At 31.9% G+C, this 27,612-nt stretch overlaps 1 protein-coding gene across 3 annotated transcripts; it reads right to left on the reverse strand.

The window, feature by feature from the left end:
* Positions 1-630: 630 nt before the first annotated feature.
* LOC108562606 lies at positions 631-27,612 on the reverse strand. 3 transcript variants are annotated; one of them, XM_017921011.1, is made up of 7 exons: positions 27,582-27,612; positions 17,435-17,470; positions 7,000-7,070; positions 3,922-4,023; positions 1,669-1,878; positions 1,056-1,157; positions 631-849 (listed from the first exon to the last, which is right to left on the reverse strand). In XM_017921011.1, exons 3-6 carry the CDS (start codon positions 7,066-7,068, stop codon positions 1,068-1,070), a joined length of 471 nt encoding a protein of 156 aa, XP_017776500.1. In that variant the 5' UTR covers positions 7,069-7,070; positions 17,435-17,470; positions 27,582-27,612; the 3' UTR covers positions 631-849; positions 1,056-1,067. The 3 variants fall into 3 exon arrangements, with proteins under 3 accessions (XP_017776500.1, XP_017776498.1, XP_017776499.1); XM_017921009.1 differs by having other exon boundaries at positions 631-1,157; XM_017921010.1 differs by lacking the exon at positions 17,435-17,470 and having other exon boundaries at positions 631-1,157.

The following is a 27,612-nucleotide window of genomic DNA, read 5'->3' on the forward strand; positions in this document are numbered from 1 at the left end:
AAAAACTCAAATAACATGTCTGAACACAAGGAAATTTTGTGATCACAAACAACACTAAGATGCAACTAGAATGACCACTAACACTATGAACTGTTTACTGTTTACTTGTATCAATTAGAAACGTTGCTCGTTAAGCGAGTCATTTTTCGTACAATTCATTTTGTTCGTTAAGCGAGGTTTCACTGTATATTTAATTACATTATTGTATCTTTCAACTATTCATATCAGTTTATTTAAATCTTTAAATTGACAATATGCAAGATTTAATTAAATTTAATTGAATGATTTATTATTATTTTTATGTCTATGGCGTTATTATTTTGTGTTTATTTCAGAATAAATAAGCTTTTTTATATTGTTGTAATTTATGAAATTATTATATCGTAATATTAAATATTAATATTACTGATAATATTAGTTGTATAATTTGAAGTTTCCACATTATAGAGTGTAATAAATTATAAATAATTTAGTTTTATTGATTGTTACAAAATTATAATTTTATTATCAAAATTGGTTTATCTCTAATATTTTTAAACTGTAATAATAAAGGAAAATAAAATGATATATTATATTAAATAATTTTTTTATTGAAAGGTTTTTGGAGTAAGAAATGAATTCAATTGCGAATTTACAATAGATTTATTAATTACATATTATAATTAATACATAGTTCATATATAATCGTTCATGTCTTATAGAGAAGGGGGAGTCTTATGTACAATATAGAGAAATATAATACAATTTTGAGTTTACTATATAATAGTCTTTACAATGAACGCTTGGTATTCTCGTCCGACGCTCTGCCTAAATCCTCTTTCCCGTTCTTTCGATACCACAATGTGACGACTGCAAGAGTTACTCTTATTAATCCATTAATCAGTTAATTATTCAATTACATAATTTTGGGACCAAAGATGAAATGGGGATACATATAAACACATAATATAATATGAGTATACGAAATTGAATGTATGTGTGTGCGAGAAGAATGAAGGAAACATGGGAGATGGGTTGGGGGCAATGAAACAAATTATCAGCCTTCTTCGTTATACCCATTCTGTTCGTTATTGGATAGAACAGTAGGAATTGTGATCCACCACGCACTCTCTTCCGGTCGGGAAATCTATTTCCTCCTCGAAATCGAAATAGTGACACTGAAAAATAGAAGTGAATCAAGTTTCATGGCTACAACCATCATCAATCAAAAATGAACATTTGCATTTCTTACGATATTCAAAGTAAAAAACGTGGTCGAAAAAAAAAATATATATAGTAGAAGGATTTCGGGATTCCAATTAGACTTTGGCGAAGGATTGAAAAGGCGCGACATCAAAAGGATTTCGATGAAAGAAGAAGTAAAAAAAAATTGAGGATCGATCCGGCGATTTCGTCTTTGTAATAAAATATTTATCCTCGACTGCTCGCTGGAAACGGTCTCTGGCTTGATGATGGAATAATGCAACCGCAAGACACGTCCATTTATATTCATGCGGCACGGGAGATGTTCATTTGGTTCCGGCACGTGCACATCTTCATTTTCCACACTGCATACGGCACGTATATAATAATAATCCAAAAATAAAAGCAATAAAGAAAAGTAACAAGAATGAAGTAAAGACGATGCGATGATGCCTTTTTGCGAGAGAATGACATTTATGAACGAACCTGACATTCTATGCATCTGCAATCGTCCGTCTGGGAGCAAGTCAAGCCTAGGATAGCGGCCGCCTCTTCGTACAGATCTATACTGTTCCTTCGACTAGTCCTTTCCGTCTGGTTGACTCCCGATCCGCTGCACTTGCTCGCATTCACTTCTTGGGCCTTTTTACTTTCGCTCGATGATGCAGTCTTCTCAGATTTGTTTTGCATGATAAACTAGAACAAGGATAATAAATTAAATATAAACATACAATAAACATTATCCTTCTCAAATATTCCCTCCGTTCCAAAATAAGTGTCCAATTTTAGGTTTTTTTTTTTAATAGATTATTGAAATAATGTAATTACATGTATCAGTAGTTATTTACTTAAATTAAGCACGGAAAAACTGAGTAGTAGTCGCATTAAGTTTAACATTTGTCAAAATAGTTTTTCTAAGGAACAGGTAAAAATTTGTAACAAATGTTAATATGTTTTTTGGGTCTATATCGCAAGCCCGACAACCGACAAATCCCGACTATGTCAAAATCCCGACTACCGGGATTTCGAACGTCGGGATTTCGATACACTCGGGATTTCGAACGTCAGGATTTCGATAGACGGGATTTCGGTTGTCGGGCTTGCGATTTCCACCGATGTTTTTTTACCTGCTGACATTTTTTTTTAGCTTACTACAATTGCAGAAAAAATAATTTGCTATTGGTAGGGAATCAATCAAAATCCAGCAAGATAATGCTAAACCATATTGCAGAGTTGATGATGAAGAAGTTGTTCGCGCTTATACTGAAAATGGGTGGAACATAAGAATTATTTGTCAACCACCAAACAGACACAATGTCCTTGATTTGGGTTTCCTTAACGCCATTCAATCATTATAACACAAAGACTCCCCGTCCAGTATTGATGAACTCACTGCGGCCCTGTATAAAGCATGTGATAAAATAACCGCGAAGAAACTAGACAGTATTTTCATTATATTGCAGAAATTTATGGAATTGACCATGCTTCATAAAGGAGGCAACGATTACAAGTTTCCTAACATTGTTAGGAACTTGACCGTTTACAGTTACTAATTTGAGTAACAAATGAGTGATAATTAACAAAAGTTTTCTATTTTATGTTATAGTTTAGTTGTTAAAATACACGTATCTATATGCATATTTTTTTCTGAAATTGGACACTTATTTTGGGACAAATAAATATCCTAAATCGGACACTTATTTTGGAGTATATTTTAAAACGATGATCTCTATATGTTTCTAATTTTATAAAATACACATATTGCTTTCACGTTAAGCTCAAAAGCTAACTTCAATTATTCTACAATTATTTAAATATGTATAGTTTAGATTGTAAACATCTCGCGGTATTTTACATGATAAATATATTATGTAAGCTTTTTTAGACAATTCACGTAATTTTATTAATTATTAATTTAACATAAGTTGTTTCAATATATAATTCTGAAAATAGAAAAATATAAACTTCTACCAATTTTTATACAACAATAAACAAACAAAATTTAATTGTAAAAAAAAACATGAGAATGATTGCAAATTCTATAGTTGAATTACGTATTTGATGTTGATTAGTCTGACAGAATTTAATATTTTTTGTAGTTACTAAAATAAATTGACTTTAATATTAATATTATTTTAAATTATTGGGTGATTCTAACTAAAAACTCCAATTTTAATGATAATTATATAAAATCTGGGTTGTAGTGGTATAAGTCCATTTTTCATACATCGAGATATTTAAGGGTTTGCGCTTGAATTAATTTAAAAATATTAGCAAACGTTAGTCAATTTATGAAGAAATCCTTATTAAAATTACCATTAATTCATTTTTTTCCTATAATTGTCAAAAAACGGTTCAATTAACACATGAAATTAAATTTTTTCCAATCTTTTTGTGATCATTCTGTGATTACGGTAGTTGGAAGAATCGTGTAATGATACAAATAAGGAGCGGAAGTTCGGAATGGTCGTAGAGAGCATAGAAGGGATGTTATTTAACCGAAATTGGGGCTGGTGAAGCTAGAATTTAGGGGCGGATTGCGATCGTCCTTTAAATCCTCGAAGAGTTTGCTCACGTGCGGCTGTTATGGGCACACGAGGATCGTCCTCTTTAATGCTGAAATATTTTGACGGCAACCTTAAAGCAACGCTTTAAAGCGTCCATTAGGTTTTATTTACAAGACCGTTAACGGAATTTAAAACTCGCATAAATCATTCCGAAAAATTCGATCGGACTCACTTCCAAGGCAGGATTCTGTTTGTGCTTCAGCTTTGTCCGATGCTTGTACTCGATCATCTCTCTTCCTGTTGGAGATGCGAAGAGATTCGCCAGATCCGTACTCTGAAATCAAACGCATAATTAAGACAATTTTAATCACATTAAAATTCGATTAATGATTAAATTTCGATGCAGTAAAATATGTCTTGGGCTACGTTTTAACGATTTACGACCACTGCAAATTTCCCTTTGGGTTAATGGTTAATGGCAGCATTACAAAGCGAAATTGAAATGTACGCGATAGAAATTTATGACCCTTCCAAGTGCGAAATTCATAACGCTAATCGCGGAAATTATGGGATCAAGCATTACAACAGACGTATGAAACGTTGTTTCTTTGTGAAACGCATGGATCAATTTTCTCCGACATCAGCGGTATTCCTTCAAAAAAAAAATATAAAACGACAAAAGCTGTGCAGAAATTCTTTACAAAATCAAGCTTATCTTCCTACGCATTTTTCCTAACAAAAAAGCTATTTTTACATTCAAATGATGTAGACTTTTTCAACCGTTATTCAATTGTTATAAAATTATTGACTAAATTTACTAAATCAGTTTTATTTCTATCTCAAACGTTAACCAAGGAACATTTCTCATATTTTCGCCACTCAAAATGCTTGAAGAATGCTGCTCTATATCAAAATTACTAAATAAACGTATATATAATCATAACCACATAAAAAAAATATCAGTTACAAAAAACCATAAGACTTTCTACCCTATTAATTATATTATAATCAAATATTTTATTAAGTAAAAGTTCATCATATATTTATTAAAGGTTTATTTTTAACTATGTTGAAACATCGACGTTCATTGACTAAAACAATAACGATTTTATTGTTTGTTTGTTGTTGTTGTTTTTATTAGTTTTTCATTCGATGTTGTAATTAAATTAACGTCAGTGTCAATTTTTCAGCGCGCAATATCGAGCCGATCCAATTGAATTACTTCGTTATGCTTTTATTCGATTCTGACCTGTTTTATTTCGTTCTCGGCGATGATGAAATTGCGTTACGCAACTAGGAAATATATGTCGTGCGTTCGGCTTCAGCGGTATTACATCACGTCTACTCTAAGTGGATGTGAATTAAATAAGGACGAATACATGCTGTGAGTCGGATATATGATCCAATAAAATATGATTTGTTTTACCGTTTCACCCCAATTGTTGTTGAATGAAATATCAGAAGCTGCTATTGAATTGCATGTGATAGCATCCGGTATTGTTGGAAACCGCAGTTGACAAATTAAGAGTGAAATCAATTCAATGTTCAATGTTTTGAAATGTTTTAGTAATATTAATGATATTTCTGTATATCTACATATTTCGTATTATATTGTACGTAACAACGATTATTTATTTATAATGTAACAGTGTTTTTTTTTTCCTAAAACCTTAAAAAAAACATTATTATTGTTATGTAAATTGTTTGTCTTTTTGAATCGAGTTGTAAAAAAAAAACAATTAGTCAATTATTGAAGTCAAAACTATAGATAATTAAAGTAAAAAATATTAGATTTTATTTGCAAAACATTTCTTATAACGAAAAAAAAAATATAAAATTAATATATGTTTTAGATTCTTAATACCTTATGACATGGTGGACATTACAATGTATTATTTTGACATTATTTTTTCATTTACATCATTTGGTACATTCCCATGTAGATCTTTTGTGTTTTGAATAATTATGTAAACCCGTAACTACTACAGATGGGTCAAAATGACCCATCTGATATTTGTTTTCATTATTTTTTTTAGTTTTTCATGTACCAAAACGAGGAAAATCAGTAACTATGATTTCAGGTATGATGTGAATGAAAATACAAAAAAAATACACTCTATGACAAATGTGGTGTCAACAGTAGTGTTTTATAAGAATCCTCATTATTGAGAAAAAAATAATTCTAAATAGTTCTGTTAAATAAAAAGAATTAGTCTGTTTATTGTAAAAATTAATAATTGTTGTTCCATTTTGTTAATACTTAATAATCAGGTCATTTTGACCCATGGACAGTGCTTGTGTTTTATTTATATGCCTGTAGTAGTTACAGTTACGTTAAGGTAATTCAGTTTTCATGAAATATTCAATATTGTGGTTTTAGTATCAATTTGAATTAAAAGTAGTTTATGATAAGAACTATAAAAAAAAGTAACGTGTAGATGAGTTCAGATGGGTAAGCATAATTCATATTTGAAGTGTGCGCTAAGATTAATGCACGTTGAAGAGGTGACCTCCTTTTGAGGTTTATTGTAAAAATTAATAATTTTTGTTCCATTTTGTTAATATTTAATAATCGGGTAATTTTGACCCATGGGCAGTGCTTGTGTTTTATTTATATGCTTGTAGTAGTTACAGTTACGTTAAGGTAATTCAGTTTTCATGAAATATTCAATATTGTGGTTTTAGTATCAATTTGAATTAAAAGTAGTTTATGATAAGAGCTATAAAAAAAAGTAACGTGTAGATGGGTAAGCATAATTCATATTTGAAGTGTGCGCTAAGATTAATGCACGTTGAAGAGGTGACCTCCTTTTGAGGAGGATTTATGTCGATGGCCACTTCTCACTGCTGATCATGGTCACAAGAAACGTGTAAAATTAGCGTCGCACGAGATTCATGCTCGTCGAACTTCTGTTTGCGCAAACACAATTGGAACGAATTCAAGCTAAACAAATAATGTTCTTGTTATAGGCGGGACAAAGTTCCAAAATGCGAGAAAAGGCAGAATATAAGGGAAATACGAGTATAGAGCTTGAGCCAACTATAAAAAAGGACAAAGGGCTTTTCCTTATTCTCTATTAGACCCCGGGAACTTTCATTAATCGTCGCGGTTTTTGCCCTCCGCATGCCAGATGGAAATTTAGCCATTCCATTTAGGGTAATTCAATTGCTACCCTCGGGACGGGACGCTCTCAAACGCCTAATTGACAATACTTGACTGTGCAGTAAAAATAAAAAAAAAAGGGGGAAATTCCCTTTCAAATGTATTACATGCTAGCAAATAAAAATAAAGAGTGCAGTGGAAACTCACCTCAGACTTGGTGTTGGTCTCAAGGAAGTAAATGTCCTTATGTTGGCAGCTTATAATGTCGCCTTTCATACCTGCAATTAAAAATTATATATATTTCAAATTATAACAGTAATTGTATTAGTTGAAATGCACACATTGTTCACATGATTGCAATTCATTTAAGTAGAACATTTTTCTTTTCATGCAATATTATGCAAATTAAATCTATAGTCAGTAGCTTTGTGCAATGATTAATAATAAATGAAATTATCCATTTGCATTTAATTTAACTTGTGCATTATTTATTATATGTATAATAAATAATGCACATAATAATGCAAATATTTTTTAGGTTGTTGAAAAATTAATAGTAATTAATAATAGATTGTTGATTTTAAGATTAATTGATTAAATTTCAAGTAAACTATTAATGCCGAGGGTTAATTCAAAACAATAGAAGTAAAAAAAAAACAATTTAACATTGTAATCCAGGTCACCAATAAAATATAGCCGTCCAATTTGTATCCAGGCCTTGTATAAAGCCTACCCTCACTCCGTATGCGAGAACTGTTGTTTCTCTTTTTGTTAGCTTTTATTCCGTTCCATAAGCACGCTCTGTTTATACTCGAAATCCGCCCCATTATGTACGAAATTTGTGCATTTTTCGTCCTCCCCCTTACATAAACGCGATACATCACGAACCCATTCCGAAAACATTCTGTTCTGTACTTTATGTCCTCCACTTCGCAAGCACCAGAAAAATAAATGAAACAAGAAGAAAAGTGAAACAGGTTTGCAAATGCAGTATATTTTTTTGGTAAAAATATTTAACTGACACGCACACAACGTTCTGTGAATCTTCATTTGGTGTACACAGTTTTATTGCGTGCAAATTCGCGCTAGATTTACGATCAAGCTGGTGGCTTGATGGATCGGGTCATCGGGTTAAAGCGGTTTCGGTTCGTTGCTGGATTGTTTATTAAATTCGAAATTCTCCCGAAGGTGTCGTACATCACGGCGTAATCTTATCGTAGCGTTTGGAAGAAAACCTACTGAGAGATGTTTCCAAAGACACCCAAAACACGTCCACAAATCACCAGAGCTCGCTCGTTCAGATAACGCTCCGCGCGCAGCACAACAAACGGAAACTCGCAATGCCTAAATTATGCCAGGGCCTTCTGGGCTTCAAGAAGAAAGGGAGATAGACGAGGAAAAGAGGATAAATAAAAGTAAGAAAAACATAACAGAGTGTACATAACGAATGGTATTTCAACGGAACCTATTTTCCGTTTTTCTTTCGTTATGGCTTTGATAGACGTTCTCGAATTGTCAATCAATATTTAATTCACATCACGAAATCTAGACAGATTAAAAATTACAACTGCATAGTATCTGCAGAGTAATATACAGAGCCCTGTTAATCATGAAGAGACTAGATCTGAAAGACGTCATCACCTTCATCGATTCTGCTAGCGCAATACATCAAGTGAATGCAAAGTGAAATCCAACTATTGGGCACTTTCTATCAATCTTTGCTCTTTACCATCACACCAGGGGTTTGAAGGTAATGAAAGAGCAGATTAAGAAGTTAACTTTTGACATCAATATAAGGAAACATCAACAAGATTACCTTTTACTGATCTCTACCACACAATTAAGAATTATGACATAATCTGCTCTAGGAAAAGGAAATCTTACTAGCCAATAAACTCCCTGGTTTGTAATCATGAAAACTACAAACAGAAACGATATAATAAATTTAAATAGACTAAAATCAGGTCACACATCTAAGAGCACAAATTCAGGATTGGCTGGTTTGATTCTGCACCTACGGTCTATGTGGATCGATAGATCACATTATTTTAAACTGCACAACCAATATTATAAGATAAGACAAAAAAATAATTTAAAATAACCTAGTGGCAGGGGGAATCCAGTTACCTACAAACTATGAATTACTACTAGCGACTGTTAAAAATATGGTCAGGGTATTGAGTAAAACAACACTAAGGACTTTGCACTTTGAGCGGTCCATAATTTTAATATTCGTAACATTGTGAAATAACCCATCCATATACAGAATAATCACTTCATTTATAACATCAAGCCAACTTGCACTACGTTTAATAAATACTTGGCGTGTGGGAATTTGACGATTGCATACATAATACATAACTGAATAAGTTTGTAGAATGACATATAGATAGCGCTTCTATCGACAAATCCATATGATTTTTAGGAAGTACCAACCTTCAGACGACGCCTTTAAAAATTTCATAACAATCTTATGTTTAGTTCACAAGTTACAGTGGTTTTAGTGACGTTACTTTTGTAATATATAATTATATATTTCACAAATGTAATAACCTACAATTTTCGAAAATCCCGACTGTATCGAAATCCCAACTTCGAAATCAATTTAAAAGTGACTACGCTCCGAAATAATTTTAAAATGTTATTTTAGAAATTTTCGATATGGTCGGGATTTTGATATAATTGGGATTATGTTTGTCGAGATTCTGATACAGTCGGGATTATGGTTGTCGAGATTTTGATATAGTCGGGATTTCGAACGTCCGGATTTCGATAAACGGTATTTCAGTTATCGGGCTGACAATATAGACCTTTTAATAACAAGCCAACTTGCACTACGTTTAATAAATACTTGGCATGTGGGAATTTGACGATTGCATACATAATACATAACTCAATAAGTTTGTAGAATGACATATAGATAGCGCTTCTTTCGACAAATCCATATGATTTTTAGGAAGTACCAACCTTCAGATGACGCCTTTCAAAATTTCATAACAATCTTATGTTTAGTTCACAAGTTACAGTGGTTTTAGTGACGTTACTTTTGTAATATATAATTATATAAATACATATTTCACAAATGTAATAACATACAATCTTCTGTGTAGTAACCACAAAGTCAGTTCCACTTCAAGACTCTTCACACCTCTTGTATAGAGTCGCTAAGACCACGACACGAATGTACCAAACCAATTAAAACAACAAGAAAACCTAATCTCTGTTCAATAATAATAATTTGAAGAAAACATACATGTGTCTGGTAAAGTAATATCAAGGATCATCAGAAGAAAATAAAATAATTAATTAATTTAAAATTATATCTTTTTTTACTGTAAATTAAAATCATAAATGAAAACATGTTCAATTTAAAAAATAATATTTCTTTGAAGCTTTAAATTATTAATATATAATGATTTATTGTAATTATATAACTAACATATATTGGAATTATAGTAAATTCATGGATTATTGCAATTGCATCACTTGTGTCCGTTATGTATTTAAATACGCAATATTACACGGAAATCGCTCATACCCAAGCTCGTAATGTTAATGGAAAGCTTGGTAATTGTAATACTATTATAGTAGATATAATTGCGTTCACGTAGATGTAAAGCTAACGATGTAATGAGGTTTATTAACCGGCGAATCCACCATTAGTAATAAATTAGTGCGTCTATTATTAATACACTTCTGTATATAAATTATATGTATTTATTATGAAAAAAGGTATTTATTTCAAATACTTACTATAATTAGACTATTATAATGAAAGTCAATCATTTGTAGATTTTTTTTCAATTTTGAAATATGTTTAAATTAGATTGAATAGAAATTAATTGTGTTGCTTTTGTAGTAGTTTTATCAATACAATTTGTGGCGAAATATTTTAGTTGTAGTTGAAATAATCAAATAAGGTTGGTATTATATTTTTTATGTCGTGTATTGTGATGCACAATCTGTTTATTAATATGAACATTGAGTAAATTTAACATCGCGGTTGTCATTAAATGGATAATCTTTCCCGGTGGATAGTTACCATTATGATGATTTGAGTTTTAATTCGTTTGTTGGCTGTCGTCTTGTAGCTGAATATCAATAATTCCACTAATGTTGTTTATAATTGGAATTAGGTGAAATATCTTTAATAAACGATCAGCAGATTTTTTTTAATTGATGATGCACATAAAAATGTTTTACCAATTGTAACTAAATTCCCACGAGTGGTAGAATCATTTCGTCGATCCCCGAAAAACTAAGTTCTTCAATAGTACATCAAAAATTAATTTAAGAAGGAAATCTCTTTGATTTTGAATAACAGGACAATATGGAAAAGCTTATTAGAAATGATTGAATGATTTTATCTATTGAAAAAATGTACCAGAAAAAGTATTATAGATTTAAATTTTAAAGTTTTGTTTTCATAACATGAAATTAATATTATTGTGTGTTAATAATATTTCAATTTGGCTACCATTATAATAATAATGGTCAGCTTGATGCGTCAAAATTTGAAAAATTGGAACTCGTCACATTTAGAAATATCTATAATTTTGTGATATTTGCAGTTATAATAAAAAAAAGACATATTCCGACCGTTGTATAATATCTATTTAAACAATAATGAATATGATTGGATCCATTGATTTCATTTACACCAAGTCTGAATTGTATTGTTTTGAAGTTAAATTATATCATTTTCATAGCATAGAAAAAGTAGAATTTGTCCACTTTCATAAAATATTCCCTAGTTAAAAAAAAGTATTTATAAACTTCACAATTATACAGCTACATGCTTATTCATTAATAAAAAGTGGTTACTCTAAATTCATGATGTTTTTCTCATATTTCTTCGATAATATTTGGACTTTAGTAATGTTTGTTGTATTTTTTTTTCATAAATTATATATAGATTAGAGAAATAATGCAAAAAAAAAGAAATCACACACGAACCGACGATTTATTCGGAGTGCTCATGTAACGAACGGACGGATCGCACTTTATTAGTTCAGTTAATCTCAATCTAGAGCAGAGCGTCTAAAATTAGAAAACCAGACCGGCAACACAACAACCCCATTAATACGGTTTATTTGTTTTCCTCTGAATACCAAAAAAAAAAAAACAAAAACAAAAAAAATAGAACCGCCGCGATTCAACATTCAATAACGTCCAGGAGTCACGTGAAGGGTGCTTCCGCAATTAGTACTTGGCGTGATCATTTGACATATCCTACCCCCACGTCGCCGCTCCACCTTCCGCCGTACGGGGAAGTCGTAAATCCAGGGTGGTTCATTTCCGGTCAGAAAGGTTAGTGTTACCTTAAAAGCGATACCGGGGGTATTAAGGTACAAATACCGTTGCGACATCATAAACACCGGCGGCGACGCTACGTGTTTTAAATATTACCACTTTAATCCCGGGACACTGGGCTCAAAGCACTCGCGAACTAATAACCCAGAAAATATACAGGTCGGAACCTTATTTACGCCATACCCCTTCGGGCTTCATCCGAAGAGAAAATAGTTTTACGGTAACGAATTCAGGCGACATCCCGACATTCCGAAAGGATCGGCGGTGGATGTTGAATTTTTTAGGTGGGAAGTCGGGAGAAAGGATACAGGACGAGGGAGAGAAATAAAAAAAAAACTGTGCACATTCACACAGAAACGGGGAGAATGGAATGTACGCGACCCCAAACAAATTCTCTTCTAATTTCATTTAACTTCACACAATATAAAGTCGTGTTTCATACACCTTCCATAATTTTATATAGATATTGTGTAATAATCTACTTATCCTCTCAATCATTCAACTATTTCAATTGCAAAAGGAAAATAATATACTCTTCAATTGGTCAAATCAAAGCAACTGTTTCCCAGGATGGACCACTATATTTATATAAAGTCAATAATCACATATATTTCTAAACATACCATTGAATCCTAATAGCATACTTTTTTTACTGAATATATTGTAGTAATGTTTCTTTCTTCATAATAAGTATTGTTTAACACTTTGAGTGGCCACATGTTCCTAAATTTCTAGAGCCAACAAATTTCTAGATAACTGAATCTGACAACTACCTGAACTGAATCAACATCGTATAGTATGGCCTATCAACATTCATCCTTTCACAAACCAACCAAATTCAAGGATAACTCCTCTTTCCTGGACATTTCCTAGAATTTTTTAATAATAACCCAAAAAGGTGGTTAGTTTTAGTTATTTATTATTTACATTTGGTAACATTTTTAACAAGGGTGGCAATCGCAAGCCCGACAACCGAAATACCGTCAATCAAATTCCCGACATTCGAAATCCCGACGTTTGAAATCTCGACTGTATCGAAATCCCGACTTCGAAATCAATTTAAAAGTGACTACGCTCCGAAATAATTTAAAAATGTTATTGTGGAAATTTTCGGGATTTTGATACAGTCGGGATTTTGATATAATCGGGATTATGTTTGTCGAGATTCTGATACAGTCGGGATTATGGTTGACGAGATTTTGATATAGTCGGGATTTCGAACGTCCGGATTTCGATAAACGGTATTTCAGTTATCGGGCTGACAATATAGACCTTTTAATAAGTCTTTGATCATTTTGCAAAAAAAAATTTCAGTCAATCATAAAAATGAATAAATCTACAAAGATAATCATTAGTTTAATTTATTTAAATTCATAATATAACTTTGAATTAGTATTAATAAATTACATTTAATACAATGTTGCTGTTTTTATTTTTCTTTTCGCGAAAACGCAATTTGAAACCGTCCGAAATGTAGCAAATTCATCGGCGAACATAAATTCTCCGCAACCTGCCCTCCCCGCAGACGTGTCTGAATTCCTTATTCGTCCGCGATATTCTGACGTTGATTTATTCGCGAAAGTTGAAAGCGGAATTAAAACAGTCCAAATTAATGCATTGTTTGCGTAAAATAATATTTCCATCTTGGTTGGCGTTTCGCTTATATATATTTTTTTTATTGTTCTCTGTGTGTGCCTATGTTTGCTTGTTTCGTTTTCAGGTTTTCAGCTGAAAGTTCATTAATCAATTTGCAATAATTTAGCGCTGTGGCGTGTCGACGTGGCAATTATTTGAGACGTGCCAGGCCGATCACGTGATCCGCCGTTTTATTATTCCGGACTTGCCCTACGATTCAATTACTCGCAAGGAGAATGGAATGGACAGAGAGTCGAAAATAAAGAATAGAGGAGGAGGTTTGAGGAAGAAAAATGGTTCTCGAAGAAGCGCTTACATTGCATTAATTTACAAGTACACAACCTATTTTATTACTCGAGTCTATTAAGAATGCCAAGAAGATTCATCTTACTCCAGTTTTTTGTTGTTACTAAAATCGTATTCATCAAGACGGCCAATTAATACAAAAAAAAGAGAATAAAGTCTTTTAACAAAGCCATTACATTGCATTTATCTTCATAAAGTTTTTAGTTTGTTAGTTAATATTGAGTTATAACTGAACATTTAGGAGAGTTACTTTAAAAATCTAAATTAATTTGAAAATATACTAGCTATTATTACATTAAGAATTCATATTATTTTCCTTCTTAATCTTCATCTTCAAGGTATACAATTATATCTAAATATGAAATCTTTGGATGATACTTACGAGCGTAAGGACAAAGGCTTCTAGAGAGATGGCATTATGAAATTGCCTGCACGTTGGGAAAGAGTGATACAAAATATTGGACAATATATTTAATAATAAAACTTTTTTTTAGAATGACTTATGTAACAATCCAATAGATACAAATGCGGCAATTGTGTATATGAAATTAGTTAAATATAATCTGAAGTGTCTTGAAGATTTTAGTAATTCAGTGTTCAGTGAGATGCGCATTTACAATGAAATATAATCAAAGAGGAGAACAGTTCAGTAATTTCCTTATAGTCTCCTTTGGTTGGTTGGTGTAATAGATTCTCGAGCTGTCGAGAATGAGAAAGTTTTGGGAAATAGGAGAATGCAATGCAAATTATTCACGCGAAACGGAAATGTAAATAACGAAATTAAATCCGCCTTTTCTTTTAATTATTCCATTTATTCGCGACCGGAGTTGTACCAGTGAAAGAGGAAACGAAAACGGGAGCGGTAGGAACAAATTAAAAAGCTGGAACGGGACCAGGAAGCAAACTGTTTTCAAATTAGTTTATTTTAATAGTTTGTTCGTTGTGTTAAAAACATTTTATGATATAATTTTTTTTAACTTTTGTATTTAAATACAAATTGAGAATATTTGAAAAATAAATAAAGTAGAGAGAAAAATTGCAAAAAGAATATACTTCAATGGGTCCAATTAAAGCAACTGGTCCGATTCACTAGCTTTAATTGGACCCATTGACGTATATTTTGTATTTTAGATTATTTCTTATTGTTTATTATGAATAAGTCTACATCAGATACTGTCGGGATTACGGTTGTCGGGATTTCGATAGACACCGATTGTTGTATACTATAAGTTAAATGTCCTTAAGATTATAATAGACAAAACAAAATAAGTTTCTTCGTACGTTGAGTGCATTACCTTGATGCAAACAGTGTTTAATTTTCTAAATGGAAATCGACTTCAACTTGAAAACAAAAATCCTGTTGCCGTTCGTGAATAAATGGAAAACTGGTGGCAAATGGAAGTTTACAATACGGTGCAAAAAAAAAGGGGGATGTTCAGGATATGTGTATGAAGCTTGCCACTAAGCCATATGCTTTATTAGAATTTTTATTTCGCTGCTTGCATAATGAATAATGAATACCAAGCGAGGCGGATGCCCGAAATTGCGCTCCGCGCATTTTCGAAATTCCTCGCGCTGCAGGGCGTGGGAACAATCAAAAGGCCATTAGGGCGCAATTCCGGCTTCGCGCACGTATTTATGCACACTGTCATGCACTTAATACCTTCCTCAAGAAATTCACTAAGACTAACATTACCTTAAAGAAAGAATACATATAGTATATTTTCATTTCCTCGATGCTTCTAGCAAAAGCGACATCTATCCCACACGTAATAAATCATCGAAATGTGAGTGGATGCGCCGGGTAGATACGCATATTAAAAAATTATCTAAGCGAGTAAAGTGAAACGCGTTTAAGATTATTAATGGATTTCGGGCGTGTTAACGTTTGGATTTTCGGTATAAAGGCTGCCGTAAGTACGTTTTCCGTATAAATTGCAGTACACGGAGACAGTCACCTGTAATATAAATATATTTGTCACTGTCCCGGTGACATTAACAAATTGCAGGCGACAACCGCGACGTTAACCTTTGCTTGCACCCCTCCATTCTACACGGGCCCTGCACGGCATCATCTCGGTTACAACATGAATAATTATTTCTTACAGCCTTCACAGAAACCAAAATCTTCATCATCTTATCTCGCATACATATTGTTAATAATTTAATTAAAAAACTACAAAAGCTACAATTTGTACAAAATGTATTCAAAAATTTCATTTTTTGTTACTGTTTGGGCTAAACTTAGTTAGAAAAACAATAATATATAAAGGTTCTACTTTGTCAGCTGATAATAAGAAAACATAAAATACCAGAAATATGAGTCTATGTACATTATATAACTCATAATCTATTTATACAATACCGGTAAATTTTGATAAGAAATACCGGTAATTAATGGTTTGATTCGGAAATAGAAAATGATGTTGCATATGACAATGTTTTACCAATTATAACTAAAATCCAACGAATGGAAAATTATTTCAACGATCACCAAAAATGATGTTATTAAATAGTACTTCAAAAATGAATTTATGAAGAAAATATTTTTTATTTTGGATAACAGAACGACATGGAAAAACCTATTGAACAATTCTATCAATTGAAATAATGTTTTAGAAAATGTCTTACAGATTTATATATTGAAATTGTGTTTTCAGAACATGAAATTAATATCAATAACATGATAATATGTACTTTGCTACCTATTGCTACCAGATTGTACATTACATAATTCCGATGTTACCCATCAATTTATGATTGATAATTTGTCTGCGTAAAATACTACTATAAACAGGGAATTAACATATTCTAGATCGATGCACAAAATTTTCGGATATCGTCCAGTTTTTGCACAATCCTCTAAAATGTAGGAATATACAGCAATAAGATAATTGAAATTGATTTCAGTTGAATTAATCTGCCATTACTACAACTGTCGTAGAAATAACAAAAAAACGAACAAGTCTGAGTGATTTAGATACTGGATCTGAATATTTAAAAAATGTGTTAACGTGTCCGTTATTATTAAGTGAAAGTATTTATGTTTATTGTATCTTACTTAATCGCTCTTTTGCACACAAAATTTTCAATTAAAAGAATGTAATTAAATTGTTAATCAGTTTTTACTAAAAATATTTAAATTTTATCACAATTGTATTATTTTAATAAGTATAAAGTTTCCTTATGTTTGCTTAATGTTATTCTTAGTTACGACTTAAGCAACTGGCAATTGGTTTAAGAAGTTATATCAATCTTGTGTAAAAATGTAAACAATTTTGTTATTATTTTAAGTTTTTTTTTTAAATTTCCCAGGAACAAAGAAAATTTTAGAAAAATCTATTCGAAGCATAATGAATTAGTTTCATTGCTGAGTAGATATACTTACCTAGTATGTTGGCGAAGCACAGTAGGGACGCCGTTTCTGGAACAGAGAACGTCCAGTATAAATCATGGCCACACGCAAAACCATTCGATTGTGACTAATTAAAAGTGATCAGAATCGCGTGGAAATGAATTTCGCTCCGGATGCACGCCAATGATGGGTAACTAATGGTCACGTTAATTAAGTAAATTGTCGAAATTCGGATCGGCACCGTAAATTCGGAAAGGAGGAACGAGCAGGTTTCGTAATGAACTGCGTAAAGCTCGATACCCTTCAGCAAATTCAGATAATCTAAATTCAAAGCGATCTTTGGGCCTTTTCCCGTTTCGCGCAAAACGATGATCGTATTGAATAACGCAGCTTCTGAGTATACGTGTCACTCACGCACTTCACTTCGTATATACATGTTAATTAATTAGGCGAAGTTCGCTGTTTTGTGGAGTCCTCTTCAGCTCATCTCCATCAGCTCGGTGTATGCTCACCACGCCATACCATTGTTCCGCCATCCATTATACGGCTTCGCCAGCAAAAGCAGATGAACATACTAGTGTGCAGCTCGTTGCGCCACCTGTCCGGCAAGCGCAAATATTGGATTATACCCTTGTAATTAAAACCTATTATCTAAACGCATACATGTTGATCAACAAATGCGCTGTTGCTTTGATACACTTTGATAGCCATTTTATATGTGTGCAAATTTTTAAATCCTCCGACCTTTGAATCCATGGAAGAACTACAACCGAAAACCTTCATTCATTACGACCCCATTCGTCTGGCCAAATGCGAGTAATCAATTCAGCTACCCCCAAAAAAAGGAAAACAATTTTTATCCCGCAGGAAATTGCACTCGACAGGTATTTCTTTAGTACAATTTATCACATGCGAATTACCAACAACAGAATTACATACCATTATTATAATAATATTAACATTTATTGCAGCAGTTATATGAAAAAATAAACAAAAATAAATACATATTGATAATTCTAATAATTCAAACCCATTGCAAAGAGCTGATAAGCATAGTTTAATTTATATTTGCTATAATCAATATAAACAACAATTTTTTGGCCGCCTACTCCGCTTTTCCCCTTGGTCGTAGAAGTACAGAAGAATGTATCCACTTTTCTCTTTTTTTTAACTCCATTTTGGAACGCTCTAACACACAACTGGATTCACTAAACACATAACTGTCGAAAGTTATGTCGCCTTTAAGTCGCAGTATTGAATGACAAGATGCAATGTATACATCGTGACATATGGCTCACTAAAGCCATCTAACGAATAACGCTCAAAACTTTTTACGTAACCAATACTTCAAATTTAAATACAATTTAATATTTTAATTTATTTACATTTATTCAACTAAATTGTTGTTTATTTTGATTGGACGCTAATCATGGGATGCTAATTTCATGATTATTTGAAAGCAATTCATATCAATATTTTCCCATTTAATTTAACTTTTACTATAAAATATTAATGGTCACTATAATTTTACTTTATTTACAAAAAATATATCAAAAAATGTAAATTCAGTAAACATAAGTTGTATATACTGAATTACATTATCAAAAATGAAATTATCCAAATTTAATTTGTATTTTATGATAAAATTATTTTGATTAAAACAATATTTTATAAAACTCTTTAAATTATTTAAAGTAAAATTTGAGCGTATTAAAAAAAAAAGTAGTTTATTGTTGACTCAAAGAAACATGTAACATTTAGAAGTTGCACATATTAAATTCACAAAACTTTTCAAGTGTGCAGAGTAACTCAAGAGTTTCTCAAGAAATGCGATAAGAACTGCAGTGATACATTTTCTCAGAAGGATGTCGTTCCATCTAATGGACTTTGAGCACAAAAGGCACATTCGTCCATGCATTAATTGCGGAACTTTGCGAGCACAAAAGGCAAATCTTGGGGATACGAGTGTAATCGAGATTTGTCCATTTCCTCGTGGTGAATTTTTGAGCGAAACTCGTAAAGCCTTTCTTAATCGATTGGATATAAATTGAGAGAAAATACGAATAGAATGGAATGAAATGGATAGAGAAGGAGAATCTTAAATGCAACTTGAAAACTGGAGCTTATAAATGCGGATTTCACAGATCATAAGTCTTCTGAGAGTCTTAAGATATTGTTGAGAAAAATATAATATACTCCGTCGAAATCGATGCGATCGTGCGGTTGGCCCAGTTGGAGGAAATATATATATATCCTTTATTCCCACTTGACGGTTTCACTCATTTTGCAGCACTCTTTTTCACGTCATTCCTGCGTCTTTCAATTTTGCTTTTATTGTATTATGTACGGTGAATTATTTATGAAGGAAATTGAAATTCGGTACCGAGCAATTTCCGAAAAGCATCCGGAGCCGAGCTCATGCCAAATGTCTGCGAGACGACGTGTGTGCTGGGAGTCGGCAATGGCTTTGGCCCCTTATACCCTAATCACGGTTATGGCTCAAATTCCCAAAACCATAACTTTGCGCTCCGTAATTCATGCCGCCTCCGTATTATTAGCAAGTGCGCGAAGGGAAGCGAAAGGGTGCGTCCTCTAAGTGAGTTTATACGCATTTTCTAAAAATTAATTAATCATACACTTTGCTCGACACTTCACGGCTTTAATTACCCAAAATAGGATGGAACGTTTACAAGACAATGCGCTTACTCGAGTTGCGCTAAGACCGAGAAAAGATGAAAATTGATTAAGCTTAAAGCGTCGCGATTAATCAATACGTCTCTCCCAAATAATAACATATCTTGATGATGGGATATCTTTTATACTGACCATCGGATCCATGCCCTTTTTTCCCTTTTCTTTTCATTCTTTCACTGACATGCGAAATACTCGGGTCCGAAAGAAAAGCAGTGCCATTAGGTATGTTTTTTTTTCTTTGTCCGATAAGATATGGGAAATAACATTCACTTCAAGGACAATATTTTCAATTCATTAAGAAATCTTAATATATTTGTTTCATTCTTTATCTAAGTTATAAAAATGCTTCTCAAATGTATACTACCATATATACAAATCGTACCTGATGCTAAGGCAGTTCTAGGTGAAAATAAAAGATGAAATTACATCATTGAGACTGATACAACAGCAGGTCATAGTAGCTACCTTTGTAGATGATACTACAATTCTTGTATCCGATGCTGACCTAGTACATGCTTAAAATCTGCTACAGGAGAGCCTGGACAATATCCAATACTGTATGAAAAGGTGGAGGATAAAGGAAAATGAAACTAAATCCTAACTTATCATGTATAATGCGTAGACAAATATGTCCACCGGTTTTCCTAATCAACACCTACAACCTCAAACTGAAGAATCTAAGTATATGGGTATTCGTCGCGTATATAAATCCATCCTAAAACCAATTTGGATGTATTGCATACAATACTAATCAAAGACAATGAGGCTAATCATAAATGTACCTAATTATTCCACAAATGAGGAAATTCATTTGTTTACAAACACCAAGCCAGTAAAAAAGAGATCAGAAAAGGCTGCACAACCTACTATCATCGACTGGAAGTCTTCTCAAACCACCTAGAAGTAGAGTTGACCAATACAACTACCCATTGACGTAAACGATTAAAGATACAAGATTTACCAAACCAGTTCTAAGAATTTTGTAAACTGTGCTGATAAATGATCTAAACGCAAAGTGATCGAAGTGAAGGATGGTTGCTGGACTATGTCTTTAGTTATCTCTTGAACAATTCCAGTAGTATAGTTTATTTCTTTGTGGAGTGATCTCTAAAATGCTGATATTTTAGATGTTTGGTTTACTTATATTTTGTCTTTTTTTAGATGCTCGATTATATAAGTTTATTAGGGTAAATCATGGCTAGATATACTGCAGTGATACATAAGATACAAAGGGTTCTTACGGTATAAGTTGTCCGAGGCTCGAGAACCAACACAGAGAATACACACGAGATAATACAGGTAACCTTACATGTTATTATGACACAAGAAAAGCGGAAGAGAAGAGCCCGGATACAGATATGTTGCAGCTTTTATACCCAAACAAGGTAGTACCCTTATCAGTCCTTCCCGGAATACCAGCTGCGAGCTGGAGTAGGGCGCACCTTACCGGCTTTGTAGGCGACGTCATATAAGTGGACTGAAGTTAGCACAACATCTTCATAATTTGATGTTTAAGAGTTTTCCATACCATACCAATGAATTATTTATTTATTTATTTAAAAATTAGTTGAGTTTATAGAGGTGTGATCAGGAAAGTTCTAATGTTACGAAATATTCTATTAAGTTTTGATATTTATATAAAAAACAGTTAATATTTATTAAAAGTAAACAAAAATAAATTTTAAGTTGTAGTGAATAGTTTTATAATGTAGGAATATGCAATTATGTAATTGAAGTTGTCAAGGAAATAAAAAAGATAATTTGAAAAGTTTGCTCAGTTCATTTAAATAATTTTAACCAAATTTAGTTTGTATTAAAATAGTTTTCAAATATTTTGCTCTGCTCTCATTATAAATTGTATATTATATAAAACTTTTAATTAACATTATGAAAATTGAATTTAAATGTGTAATTAAATATTATTTAGCACAAAAATCAATTTGGAATTAAATCCAGATGTTAATATAAACTGTTTTAATATAATATAAACTATTTTGAATTCAATTAAGTTTGAAAGAAATAAAAAAATAAATAAATGGATTTGCTGAATTTCATTAAAACACTTTGGACGTATTGAAGTACTGAAAAATAAATTTGGAATTACTTTATCCAGGTGTTTATATAAAATGTATTAAGAGTTTTAATTAAAATTACAAGAATTCAATTTCAAGGTATCTTGAACATCCATGCCAGGACTCTCAAGGGTTTTTGGCAGATATCAATCTGGATTAGGGCTGGAACTGTGTTCCTCCAATTACGCCGACAACAGCCTTTCAATTAAATCTTAAATAGATTGATTAATTGTCCATAGTGAATTACTTATTAACAGAGAGAAATCTTCTCATTGCAGTGAATTCATGCTGGAAACAAGGATCGGACGTTCCGATTTCTTTGTTTCAGATTTGCTCCACTACGATACATTAATTAAAAGCAGATCGATATCCCGTTTTCACATTGCAAAACAAAAAATATAATAATAAAATAATTCTACTTCCCTTTCATTCAACCAATTTTTAATTAGTGATACACGTACTAATGATGTGTCGTGTATTGTAGTTGCCTTCGCTCCCTTTGAAATGAGCATAGATGAAAAAACGTCCTCGAAGGATTTGACGATCATTTTAAAGTCCGGATTCGCAATTCAGGCGTTCTTTTAATTGAAGCTACGTCAATTAGGAATATTAAAGTCGCAGAAATCTAGGTGAAATTTGGGGGAAATTCTCGTTTGGCTCGGCTCCAAATCACTGTTGTTATCTGATGTGATAGATTCGGTGGGCGGAAAAAGTTAAATCTTTTAAATTCGAGTTGGTCACAGCATTTTTTTTTTATTAAATCTGAAATTATTTACTGTACATCTTCAGTTTGTGTATGTGTGTATGAAATTGATGTTGGTATATGAATGCGTAGTTATTAATCACATTCTATGGGTGATATAACAAAGCAGTAATAACAAATTAGATCCGGAAGGGTTTGCCGTATGCATGAATATGAAATGAACGTGTGAGTATGTACAGCGGCGTTCCTGTTGTTGACTGGCTTCGGTTGGTGGCACGGCATTAGATAAACATGCTCAACCCTCGTGTCCAAATTGAATATTTAAAGTACACAGATTACGTGAGCAGCGCCATTCGAAAATTTTGGTGTAACTCGAATGCGTAACGAAAGACCTATTGAAATTCTTATTAAGGTTTTACTGTTTATTTAGGACATCCGCAAATTTGTACCTTTATACAACATTTCCCTTTTCATCTTATGTAAATAAACCTCACATCTCATATAAGAACTCTTTCTTTGAGTAATTCAATAGAATATTTTATCAAACAAATTGAAAATTCATATAAAATACCAAATAATGTGTAACACTATAAATCATCAAAAATCATCAAACCGACTGGGCATAAGTTCCGTCGTGGGAAGATATTGGGCTCCAACTTTTAATTCTTCAGATCAGCACCCTTCTTCTCTATCGAACTCTTTAACTGTATTCTTTTTAAAGTTCTGGACCCGCACCAAATATATCAAAAATCTTCTCTATTGGAGACCTCAAGCGCCTCTCTTCACGGTTTTATCAAATCTCCCCGAAATTCTTTAGACATCGTTGCGTTAAGAAGCGTAGTTAACTTACAAAGTTGCAAATGTTAATGGTTATTCATTTTCAAGTATAATAAGGATAATTCAATAAATTTGATGTTTTCATAAATTGGGTTGGCAAAAAAAAATCGGTTATCACAAATAGATATAGTTATGTTTCCTTTGAAGGATTTTTGTCCATGTTATGGCTTTTTCCTTTCATTATTTGAAAGATGTCGGATCGCACTTGTTCAGTTTTTTTTTTTGCTAATAATGACCAGAAATTCTATGAAGATGTCAGAAAATATATTATTTATAAGTTCATTCTTTGTATATTAAAAATGAATTTTATTTCACACTAAAAAAACCGAAATGACTTTCTTGCTTAATTGTAAATATGCAAAAAAAAAAAAAACAATTTAAGTTGCAATTAAATTCAAATATTATATGATTTTACACAAAACAAAGTATTAATAATAATTTTATTTATTTACAAATAATTTGAACTAAAAATAATGCTGAATTTATAATATGTATAATGTTATAACATTAAATTCTTAAATGATTTTATTAAACATTCTAAATCATTATATTTAATTTAAAATATACATGAAAGTTTAAGGGTAATTTTTTAGTTTCACTTTTCAATTGGATAAATAATTAATTTTATTACAGTAAAATCATATTTTTTATATTAATTGTCTTTAATTATCCAACGTATCATTATTGCATTATAATTTGTAAAACTAATATATATTAATTATAAAATTTTGTAAACATATTTTAATTAATGTTACAGCAATTTGTTTTACATATTTTTTTATATTAGCAAAATCGTATACTAAAAATAGATAGAAAAATTAAATAATTTCAACAATTATTTATATTTTAGACAGTCAATTCTATCAGAAAACTTTAAATATAGTTGAAGAGAATTGGTTAGAATTTGTTTCTTATTTTTATTTAATAAATTATATAAATATGTTAATAAAATGAAGTAGCCTTTGTTGGGTGAAGCGAGGTAATGTATATATTATTTTAAGCTGATTTGTAGTTGGTATAGTTGAGGTATTTTATGGACATTTGATACGAGTATGTAAAATGTTAAGTGGGCTGTTACCTTTAGATGCGAGAGCTATTTCTAGGTGGGATGGTGGGAGATAGAGTGTAGTGTTCTAGCTAGTTGCAATGGAAACATATCCAGCAAGCACCGTCAGATGCTGTTACGAAAGGCGGGTTATAGGTAGAGCAACATAAATGGGATAAAGCCGGTATTTAAAGCCGGCATTTGCGATATAATAGCCATGCATCTCAGTTACTTCCACTCGAGGATTCAGCCGAAGTCCTTTTATACACATCCACCCTCCATGACATAGTGATACTAGCAGTAGTATACTACAACACACAAACGGATGAAAAGTATTCCCATCCCTACAAAGCCCAAAGATACGACGGGAGACGGAGAAGAGATGATGAAGTGCGGGAATTTACTGCCAATGTCCATTAAACTTGTGTTTTTTTTCTTCCCTCTCGCAAGTATATAAATAAGAGTACGTCTACAATGTAGACTCGTTATTGCCACGGATTCATGACGTATCGTTGCATGTTGCAGCGTTAATTATTAAAATTGATAATCAATTCGTTTCATTAAATGCGCCGGAAAGGGCATAAATTATGTAATAAAATGGTAATAACTAATGTGCACACGCGTGCGGTGCCCGGCGCCTCCGCACTCATTTTTGCATAATTGAGTTATTTGTACTTTCCGTCTGCCGACACGGATTAATTGTACTCGTTTCATCAACATTTACCACCTACAAAACGGGGCATGAATTATAGCAGCTATAAATAAACCTATATGAATATTCCAATAAATTTGTAATTAGAGCAGAAAGACCGCAGTCTCCGCAAACATCATACGTGGTCTGCAATCAATTTCGTTTCTATCCATTCAAATATTTGTTGCAATAGACTCAACCAGCTTTTAATTGCGCAATCGAAATACTGATCTATTTGAATCCTTAAATATCACAATTATTAAAAGAGTTACAATAATTAATAATACAAATAGTAAACAAAAAATGCATTGAAATATATATTAACTATAATTTTCAGCATTTCTCACCTTCTGTTTTTTTTTAAGGAAAAGGAACCAATTTCGATAAATTATATAACATTAAAATTAATTATTGTTATATATAACCGTATCTTAATATGAGCCAGGTGTAGTAAATATTGAAAGTAAATTTAAATAAATCAATCAATAATTTTAAAGAAAAATAAGTCGCCCTATCCACGTTTTCGTGTCCGCCGGTTCTAATCCTGGTCAAGCCAGGCCCTTTGTGAGCCCTCTCAATTCTTGCAGAAATAGGGCTATGGATCATCACAGATGGACAGTGAAATAAATGAGGTTCACATCATAATGGTAACTATCCACCGAGAAAAATTATCAATCTATTGTCAACCGCGATCTTAAATTTACTCAATGTTCACATTGATGAACAGATTATGAATAAAATTATACAACATAAAAAAAGAATAGTTATGAAAGTATTATAAGAATATCAAATAACAACATTTTTTCATATTAATTTATTTATTATATACCTCAAATTAAATTTTATAATAATTACAAAAATTAATATTAACTTTGGCAATAAATATAAGTTAAAGTGGAAATGAATGACATTATTTTGAAACGATAAAAAGAAATAAACAAAAACTGTACAATATAATTGTGTTAAATATTTTCTGTATATTATTTATGATTTTCCTCTTGGTAATTTGCAATATTTCAATACATTTTTGGAACATTCTGGCTGAATTTCATTAATACATGAGTCCGAAATTACTTGGACTAGTTAAACATTTGTATTTGTGTTCTATCGACTAAAAAACATGTAAATATCAGCTGAATATGGTGGATGCTGCAAAACTTCTAATTAAAGCTTTCTTATTTTTTACATTATTTTTTTAATTGTTTACTAAAACTGACCATTTTTTTCCATATTTAAACTTACTAATTGTATATAATACACTTATACTGATTGTATTGTAATTCATTTTTCCCAAAAAATTACTGTAGACCTGTGAGAATCTACTTCGCGTATAGAGTAAAAATTCGGATCGGATTAATATCTGGAGATGAACAGATACGTTATTCAAATTCCATGTCTATTTTTAAATGATCTTTCATTGATGTCCATGGACCAGCAAAGTCTTGTCTTGATAATTCCTTGATTGTTTTCGGATTCCACCAATGAGTTTAATCTGTCATTATATGTCTCCCTAATGTTGATTTGTCCTTGAAATCCCTATCACCATTTTTGAAAACATCTATAGCATTTTCGATGAATCAAGATACCTCCATATGTATCGCGGAGAGTCTGCGTAGCTTCTATTGATTTCAATGATTTATCAAGTAAAATATAGAAAATCTACCTATAACAATTTTTGGCCTTCTTTTCGCTTTGCCTTATACAAGGTGGCGCAAAAGTAAAGTTTCCCGAAAAATAAGGACCAATCTCTTTTTCACTTTGAGGGGATGCAATGGATCTTCTTGCATTACATGTGGATTCTCTGTGCCCCAGGAAAGTTCTTGAGATGTGTATCGCTCCATGGCTTATTGACAACTAATTCACTATATATCTACATTATAAATGTCAAAGCACGGTGACATTTGGCGCTATCTACAAAAATGGCAGCCAATTCAAATTATGACATTACTTTTGCGCCACCTTGTAAAAAAACCTTGCTTTATTAAGTTTAACTTCATATATTTGTAATTATTTACTATAAATTTTAATACAAAAAAATTAACTAATTTAATTATGTTTTTCTTTTAAATGAGCATTACAAGTTTACTATACTACTAAAAAATATAAATATAGATTAAAAAAAAAATAATAAAACTCACCTGCGATTTTTTTCTTGCACGCCTCAAAAAT

The sequence above is a fragment of the Nicrophorus vespilloides genome, unplaced genomic scaffold (genome assembly GCF_001412225.1).
Source record: "Nicrophorus vespilloides isolate i.1.1-1 unplaced genomic scaffold, Nicve_v1.0, whole genome shotgun sequence".
Lineage (NCBI taxonomy): Eukaryota > Metazoa > Arthropoda > Insecta > Coleoptera > Silphidae > Nicrophorus > Nicrophorus vespilloides.

What these genes read in the sequence shown, in the direction of transcription:
- LOC108562606 (XM_017921010.1), bottom strand. Translation starts at nt 7,068, where the DNA reads ATGAAAGGCGACATTATAAGCTGCCAACATAAGGACATTTACTTCCTT. An exon ending in AGACCAACACCAAGTCTGAG is followed by an intron (nt 4,024 to 6,999) that starts GTGAGTTTCCAC and finishes GTTTGATTTCAG; the next exon opens with AGTACGGATCTGGCGAATCT. An exon ending in AACAGAATCCTGCCTTGGAA is followed by an intron (nt 1,879 to 3,921) that starts GTGAGTCCGATC and finishes TCCTTGTTCTAG; the next exon opens with TTTATCATGCAAAACAAATC.